The sequence below is a fragment of the Salminus brasiliensis genome, chromosome 9, assembly GCF_030463535.1.
Source record: "Salminus brasiliensis chromosome 9, fSalBra1.hap2, whole genome shotgun sequence".
NCBI classification, from domain to species: domain Eukaryota; kingdom Metazoa; phylum Chordata; class Actinopteri; order Characiformes; family Bryconidae; genus Salminus; species Salminus brasiliensis.
The window spans coordinates 27804770-27814176 of record NC_132886.1 but is presented as its reverse complement, the minus strand read 5'-3'; the positions used below and the strand labels follow the sequence as shown (position 1 = coordinate 27814176).

At 43.5% G+C, this 9407-nt stretch overlaps 1 protein-coding gene across 1 annotated transcript; it reads right to left on the bottom strand.

Moving 5' to 3' along the window:
• Positions 1-868: 868 nt before the first annotated feature.
• Positions 869-6956, bottom strand: atpsckmt (fATP synthase c subunit lysine N-methyltransferase). The gene is made up of 4 exons (XM_072688105.1): positions 6532-6956; positions 3646-3783; positions 2207-2257; positions 869-1207 (listed from the first exon to the last, which is right to left on the bottom strand). The coding sequence occupies exons 1-4, from the start codon at positions 6784-6786 to the stop codon at positions 995-997; spliced, it is 657 nt and encodes a 218-aa protein (XP_072544206.1). The 5' UTR covers positions 6787-6956; the 3' UTR covers positions 869-994.
• Between the last annotated feature and the right edge of the window lie 2451 nt (positions 6957-9407).

Below are 9407 nucleotides of genomic sequence, written 5' to 3'. Positions count from 1 at the left end.
CCAGGCTGGTCATATTGGTTGACTTGTTTGGTCAAGATAGAGATACTGGTGGACCAACGGGGTCAGGCTGGTTTTGCTAGTGAACCAGCTTGGTCAACAGCTCGTAAACAAGCTGGTTGACCAGTTTAGATCCTGACCAGCATGGTGTAGCAGGGTTTAGCTGGTCTATCAGTATGACCAACTTGGTCAAATTGATTGACTAGTTTGATCAAGATAGACTCACTGTGGACCAACAGGGTCAGTTTGGTCAAGCTGGTCACACTGATCAACCAACTTGATCATGCTAATTATGACCATCCTGTTCAATATGTCATATTGGTTGACTTGTTTGGTCAAGATAAAGATACTGGTGGACCAACAGGGTCAGGCTGGTTTTGCTAGTGTACCAGGTTGGTCAACCAGCTACAAAAATACTTTTTTAAAATTACTGGACATGAAGGCCTAGCGTTTAGAGTCCATTATGTCAGATCCATTGTGTGGAATAGATTACATAGATACCACAGGCGACGTATTGCTTATGTACATACTGTTTTGCATTGTATGTTTGGGCACGTAGTGCCGGTTTCACAGACGAAGCTTCAGCCTTGTCCTGGACTAAACTGCAATGCCAGTGGTGTAGTCTAGGCCTAGGCCTAATCTTAATCTGGAAAACTGACTCAGACGGTGGGGAGTCCTTTAACATTTGTCCATATTGCTAGCCAGAGTAACTACACATTTTTTTTAACTGTACAATAGCTACACACATCGTATGGTGCTGATGTGGCACAGCTACACCTTTATAAATGAGATCAATGGTGAGATCAAAGGCTCTCAGCATCATTACTCTCTAGTGGAAGATATAAGAACAATGTAATGATGGACTCATAGCTGTACTGATAATCTTGACTTATTTAATAGGGTGTACAGTAATAAAACTATGAACAATGCGTCTCATTCACAACAGTTCACTCCACCCCATTCATTGCAACGGACAGTACATTCATTGCAAAGTGCATCATTGATGAGGAGTCGTGCTGTCTTTAGGCCTGTTCAGCAGCTTTGCTGTTGTCACTCGAGATTTGAAGGTCTTAGCATCATACACCCACACGGTGTCAATTCCTTCTCCAGCCACGTGGTCAGGAGTCCATGTGGGAAAGGGGAAGCGGCAGGCCACGACTTTGGCCGAGGTGTGAAGCTCCGACTGCAGCTTGGTTTCCAGCTGCTCCATCTGTGGAGTGAATCAGTACAACTTCATTCAGAACGTTACGTTGCAAGCAATTCACAAACCCATTACACAGAACGGCTCTGCGACTTCTGCACAGCACCCAGAAACGCATGTCTTCCCTCAGATTTTATTTAGGGAACAGAAAAAGACTGACGTGTGTTAGAAACATAGATTCCACACCAGTGTTGTTAAGTGTACCGATACGTAGGTAGTGTCTCATACAGGTAAGGCTTCGTCAGATATAAGACATGTGAGACCTTAAATCTAGGGGTGTCCCAATCCAGTTATTTTGATGCCCTAATCTGAGTACTACATTGTTAGGCTTCGGGCGATACACACTCTGAACTTATCGCTTGGCTTTTTTTTGTGAAATAAATTTTTTCACAGTATGTGAAATAAGCATCTCATAGCAGTCGTGACTCACGAGTTTACAGCATAGCGCCAGTCTACAGTATGCCGCCTAACTTAGTTCCACACTGCAGATTCTTTTCATTTTGTTGAATTTAATTATTATTTTTATTATTTAAATAATGAGACATTACAACATTGTTCTGTTACCTTCTGCAAATGTCTGTAACTGATATAGGCTGGAGGTGGCTCAGCGGTTAGAGCTCCGGGCTGTCGATAACAGGGTTGTGGGTTCGATTCCCGGGCTCGGCAAGCTGCCACTGTTGGGCCCTTGAGCAAGGCCCTTTACCCTCTCTGCTCCCCGGGCGCTGGAGTTGGCTGCCCACCGCTCTGGGTGTGTGTGTGTACTCACTGCCCCTAACACATGTGTGTGTGTGAGTGTGTGTTCACTACCAGATGGGTTAAATGCGGAGGACACATTTCGCTGTACACTGTACAGTGACAAATACGTGCACCTTTACCTTTACCTTTAGGTGTCCCTTTGTGGCACTACTACATATAGTATCAATAAGGGCCCAAAAAAGGATCACAAGGGTCGTTTCAGATCAGAACATATCAGATCAGATCGAGACATATTAATTCGTAAATTCTTACCATCTGTGGAACTCCAAATATCACCACGTTAGAGTACTGTGAAAAGCTGACCTGTAAAAGAGAGACACAGTAAAATATTTTGTAATTAACACTGACTTTAGAACAATAGCCCAAGATGCAGAAGCCTAAAGGGCCGACAACAGCACAACACTATATGGAATATAAAAGTACAGGTGTTTCATTCAGCCCTATTCCCACAGGTGTACGAAATCAAGCACCTAGCCACGCAGTTTGCCTTTTCACACACAGTGAGTGAATGGGTGGTTGTAAAGAGCTCACTAAAGTCCAGCGTGGGATTGTAATGGGTCGCCACTGTTGCAACAAGTGCATAAAAAGTCTCAGACGTTCAGCTGACTCAATAACTGTGGAGTTCCAAACCTGCCAAACCCAGGCACATGCCCTCTGGTCATCCACTAAACTCAAGTAACACCTCCTTCCTATAAAAACATACCCGATAACCTGTGGCATGATTCTGCCCAGTAGTCAAGGCATATGTGGGAGTTGTAAAATCATGGAGGAGGTGATAACCAGGTTAATCTACTGTTGTTTCAGAGGTGCTCCTTTCTGTTTCTAGGAGATCATGTTCACTATGCCAATTAACACCTATAACTAACAGCGTGGTTCTAAGTAAGGGTACAAATAATAAAGCCAGACATTCCAGGCAAGACCATTTACATGGGCCTCTTTTCCACTGCAGGGTCAAATGGTATGGACCAGTTAGACTGGCTACAGTTTCTTCTACATACTGAAATATAAAGACCCAGGACCTTGCGGCACTAAGGCGACGTGAATATGGAGCCAATAAGTGGATCCCTAAGCCATGAATGTCTCCCACTGAACAGTTCTGTGGCCCCAAGTATGGTTAGATAACCGTGTTAAGAAAACAGGACCTAGCCCGGTTTGTAGGTATTCTTTTGCAGAAACAGGTCCGTGTGGAAAAGCCACCGAAACGGTTTCCCGGCGTGCTCAGTGGAAAAGCAGAGCTGGTTTCTGTTTTTTATTAAAAGTACCACCAAACCCCAGGGAACCAGCAGGGGAATTTGTATGTAAAAAAAAAAGAAAGGAGCAGCAAGCCGATTAAAAGCATAAAGGGAAGTTTTTTTTTTTTTTTTTTTTAATAATAGAGCTTTCATCATTACTTGAATCAATGAAATTCAAAGGTATGGTCTCACTAAGTCAACCCCATGAATTATTTGGAGTCTCAATGATAATGTGTAAGTGTATCTGCAGGTCAGTACTAACTGTTACAAGGCCATATTTAGCAGGTCTCCAGTAGGGGGTGCTATTAGTGCCCGTCACTGAAAACATGGAAACCCACACCAATTCTCTGTTGCTACAAACTGGGTGTGTATGCTGTAAAATTTCACACTCGCTGGCACAGAGCCATCCTTTTGACCTACACTGAAACAGTGAGTGTGAGCGCACTCGGATCTGCTTACTTTCCACAGGTCTGATATATGGAAGGAGGTACGGTGATGAACCCCTTCCCTCCAAGCTCTGTAACGGGAGAACAACACGAGCCACGGATTCAGCTCAAAGCCAACCGCCCGGAAGCCCTCCTTTGCTGCAGCTATGACCTGTGGTGGGGGGACAGAGATGAAGTAAACAAGAGACGGAAGGTTTAGAATGTTTTTTTTTAGTAATTTTTTCCTCCTCTTTGTTGCTACGACAAACTGTCCTCTGAAGACGATTGGATTCATTGATTTTATTAATTATATTTAATAAATCTAAAAAGCATGGAGACCACAATGCCCTACACTACACTTTAACCAGGTATTCTCAGAAGAGGTGGGTCTTCAGTCTGGGTTTGAAGACAGCGAGCGACTCTGCCGTTTGGACACCCAGAGGACGTTCGTCCCGTCACTTCGGTGACAGGACAGAAAAAAGTCTGGACGCTTGTCCTCCATGGATCTTAAAGTATGGTGGGTCAAGCCGAGCTGTACTTGAAGCTCGAAGGGCTCTTGGTAGAGACATTAGGTCCTGTCCACATGAATGCGGAAAAACGTTACGCAGCGAAATGGATTATGGGTATTCCATGTCAGTTTAACGTACATAGTTTGGACACTATATTGTGGTGCATTGTGGGATTGTTACAGTGCACTGAAAATGCGGCACCATGTTTTCAGACACTAATACAAACAGTTTCGGACACAGTTACTGGTGGAGATTTTTAATAATGCTGCTACTTGAGGAACTGGATAACTAAACTTTGAGATGTTAGCGCCCCCTGTTGGCCTGGCATGATCATGTAAGAGTTTAACATGGGCAAAGAGATTTTTAAAGAAACACTGCCGAAAATGGTTTTCAAATTTTTCAAAACATCCAGACACATGGCCCGTTCTGGAATTGCGGGTACGTCCCAAGTACGAAAAGATTTGATACATCAGACAGCTCAGACAACCATTTGTTAAAATCATTAACGCAGTTTTCACCATTATGTTCTTTACCTCCATGTTTTATCCCAAACTGGATTCCACTCAGCACACCTAAAAACAATACAGGTTATATTACGGGTTTTCAAATTAAACATATTACTGTTTATTAAAAAATGAATAAGAGATTCACTCAGCATCACAAAAACCATTCTGATACATAATCAATACACTGTTGATTTATTCCCAACATTTTAGAAAAGATTATGAAAGACGTTGGTCATCTCATTTCTTTCATTAGGACTGTTTGCAGATTTTTTGCACTTTTACAAATAATATATATATGAAATTAAAATAAAGTTTACAGAAAATAGATATCCCATGCACTTTTCTTTAGAACTGTTAACTATTTAATGTAAAATTCAAGCTAATGCCGGAGTCATGTACATCAAGCATTATTAATATTGATAATTAAATATAATTTGCATTATTTTGCATAAACAATAATAATTCCATCTGGGAGGCGCGAAATCTACCTTCAATCCAGAGATGTATAGTATTGAGGTAGAGCTGCTTCACTACTGTACTGTAAGTATTAAAATGCTGTATCTGTATCTACTGGAGTATTGTTGTTTTCCTCCTACTTCCACTTTTACTTCACTAAATAGTTTGGATAAGTTTTTTTACTCTATACTTTTACTCTGTTACATTTTATATATGCTGCGCCGTTACTCCTTACATTTATAATGATACCAATCTATTCAAACCCACATTATCACCACACCAGAGTGCTGGATGACTTTCTTAGTTTATTCAGTGATGGAAGAACCACCAGAAGAAACAGCACCTTCACCACACTTGTATGAGGCCTAATGACCTGAGATCTTTTAGCTGTAGTTTTGTCTACAGAGAGTGAAGCTCAGTGTTTTAAGCTGCTCTCCTCCTTAAGAAGTTCATTTTAGAATAAACTACTTGCAATACTGAAGCATGGAGAGAAAAGAAAACTTCTACTTCTACTCAAGTCACTTTTTTTTGATAGATCGCTTGCACTTTCACTCCAGTCTGGGTCTCTAGTACTTGTGTACATGCATGTCTGCATGCCATCCTACAATGAGTCTCTGGCATGTTACTGTGTTCATTATTCAGGAAACAACCACGACACAACCACTCTCCACTCAGCATCAACGGCTCCTCTGTGGAGATTGTTAAGAGCACCACCTCACCTGGACCCTGAACACCAGCTCTACAGCCAAGAAAGCCCAGCAGCGTCTCTACTTCCTCCGGAAGCTGAGAAAGGCCCGTCTCCCTCCACCCATCCTCACCCTCTTCTATAGAGGGACCATAGAGAGCATCCTAAGCAGCTGCATCACTGCCTGGTTTGGGACCTGCACAGCCTCTGACCGCAAGACCCTCCAACGCATTGTGAGGACAGCTGAGAGGATCATCGGAGTCTCTCTCCCCTCCGTCATGGACATTTACACCACCCGCTGCATCCGCAAAGCAACCAGCATTGTGGATGACTCCACCCACCCTTCACACAGACTGTTCTCCCTCCTGCCATCAGGAAGAAGGTACCGCAGCATCCGGTCCAACACGACCAGACTCTGCAACAGCTTCTTCCCCCAAGCCATCAGACTTCTCAACTCCAGAGACTGAACTGATGGTTTTTCTGTTCCATGCACACACACACACACACACACACACACACACACTCTCTCATTCACCAACCATTTACCCCAGACAATATGGGAAGCATTTTGCACTAATAACTATTCTACCTCACTGGACTCAATATTTATTACACACTACCCCTAAATTATTTATTATTCTCTGTCTGTACTGTGTTGTGTTTATCAAAGACACTGCAGGAATCAAAATCTCTTAAAAAAAGAAAATATTAAATTATTTTTAAATATTTTATAATATATTTATTTAGCACGTATTAATACTCACTATCCGTCCATCTCCACTTCCAATATCCACCAGGGTCCCGGATCTTGACCCTAGCGCTCTCAGGACATTGGTGACCTGAGCGGTGGTCGCAGGCACAAACGGAAGACAGACTTTCCTCAACGCAGGAGCAACAAACGGCCCCGCGACCGCGTACAGGGCGCACAGAGACCCCCCGACCACACATGTGGCGATGATGCCTATCCGCTTCACCACCGCCCGGCTCCCGGTCTCCTCTGACTGACCGGACCCAGACATTAGATCAGTCCCCGAGAGCCGGACTGATCTCAGGCTGAGCTCCCCGTCATCAGCGCCGCTCACGAGCTCGCGAGCTTTTCAGCAGAGGTTCATGACCGAAAACCACTGATATCCAGAGAAGGTGTGTGATAAACACAATCATGTGGTTGAGCTCGAAGTGTGTGTGTGTGTGTGTGTGTGTGTGTGTGTGTCTTCCTCTTGCTCTTCTTTTCTTTTTCGGGACGAGCATTACCGCCCCCACTGGACTGGAGGGTGATGTACAGCCACGCTCGTATTTCAATTATCTCCCATTTTATTGAATTAAGGGGGATTTCCACTGATAATGATTTGACATTATTCAACATATTTAGAGTGGTTTGCTGAAAAATGCTCTATTCTAGAGAAACGTAAAGCGTCAGAAGTGTTTAAAATGCCACCTAGAGAGCTTCGATTCAATGTCTCTCTCTCTCTCTCTCTCTCTCTCTCTCTCTCTGTATATATACACTGCTCAAAAAAAATAAAGGGAACACTTAAACAACACAATATAACTCCAAGTAAGTCAAACTTCTGTGAAATCAAACTGTCACTTAGGAAGCAACACTGATTGACAATCAATTTCACATGCTGTTGTGCAAATGGAATAGACAACAGGTGGAAATTATTGGCAATTAGCAAGACACACTCAATAAAGGAGTGGTTCTGCAGGTGGGGACCACAGACCACTTCTCAGTTCTTATGCTTTCTGGCTGATGTTTTGGTCATTTTTGAATGTTGGTGGTGCTTTCACACTCGTGGTAGCATGAGACAGACTCTACAACCCACACAAGTGGCTCAGGTAGTGCAGCTCATCCAGGATGGCACATCAATGCGAGCTGTGGCAAGAAGGTTTGCTGTGTCTGTCAGCGAAGTGTCCAGAGGCTGGAGGCGCTACCAGGAGACAGGCCAGTACGCCAGGAGACGTGGAGGAGGCTGTAGGAGGGCAACAAGCCAGCAGCAGGACCGCTACCTCTGCCTTTGTGCAAGGAGGAACAGGAGGAGCACTGCCAGAGCCCTGCAAAATGACCTCCAGCAGGCCACAAATGTACAGCTGTCTGCACAAACGGTTAGAAACTGACTCCATGAGGATGGTATGAGGGCCCGACGTCCACAGATGGGGGTTGTGCTCACAGCCCGACACCGTGCAGGACGCTTGGCATTTGCCAGAGAACACCAGGATTGGCAAATTCGCCACTGGCGCCCTGTGCTCTTCACAGATGAAAGCAGGTTCACACTGAGCACATGTCTGAGTCTGGAGACGCCGTGGAGAGCGATCTGCTGCCTGCAACATCCTTCAGCATGACCGGTTTGGCAGTGGGTCAGTAATGGTGTGGGGTGGCATTTCTTTGGAGGGCCGCACAGCCCTCCATGTGCTCGCCAGAGGTAGCCTGACTGCCATTAGGTACCGAGATGAGATCCTCAGACCCCTTGTGAGACCATATGCTGGTGTGGTTGGCCCTGGGTTCCTCCTAATGCAGGACAATGCTAGACCTCATGTGGCTGGAGTGTGTCAGCAGTTCCTGCAAGAAGAAGGCATTGAAGCTATGGACTGGCCCGCCCGTTCCCCAGACCTGAATCCGATTGAGCACATCTGGGACATCATGTCTCGCTCCATCCACCAACGTCACGTTGCACCACAGACTGTCCAGGAGTTGGCGGATGCTTTATTCCAGGTCTGGGAGGAGATCCTCATCAGGAGCATGCCCAGGCGTTGTAGAGAGGTCATACAGGCACGTGGAGGCCACACACAATACTGAGCCTCATTTTGACTTGTTTTAAGGACATCCTACATCAAAGTTGGATCAGCCTGTAGTGTGTTTTTCCACTTTAATTTTGTGTGTGACTCCAAATCCAGGCGTCCATTGGTTAATACATTTGTTTCCATTGATGATTTTTGTGTGATTTTGTTGTCAGCACATTCAGCTTCGTACAGAACAAAGTATTCAATGAGAATTTCATTCATTCAGATCTAAAATGTGTTATTTGAGTGTTCCCTTTATTTTTTTGAGCAGTGTATATTTATAAAGAGCTGTGATTCAATCTCTGTGTATATAGATAGATAGATAGATAGATAGAGCTGCGATTCAATCTCTCTCTCTCTCTGTATATATATATTTAGAAAGAGCTGCGATTCAATTTCTCTCTCTCTCTGTATATACATATTTATAAAGAGCTGCGATTCAGTCTCTCTCTCTGTATATACATATTTATAAAGAGCTGCGATTCAATCTCTCTCTCTCTCTCTGTATATATATATTTATATAGAGCTGCGATTCAATCTCTCTCTCTGTATATATATATTTATATAGAGCTGCGATTCAATCTCTCTCTCTCTGTATATATATATTTATAAAGAGCTGCGATTCAGTCTCTCTCTCTCTGTATATATATATATGTATGTATATATATATATATATATAGAAAGAGCTGCGATTCAATCTCTCTCTCTCTCTGTATATATATATTTAGAAAGAGCTGCGATTCAATTTCTCTCTCTCTCTGTATATACATATTTATAAAGAGCTGCGATTCAGTCTCTCTCTCTGTATATACATATTTATAAAGAGCTGCGATTCAATCTCTCTCTCTGTATATATATATTTATA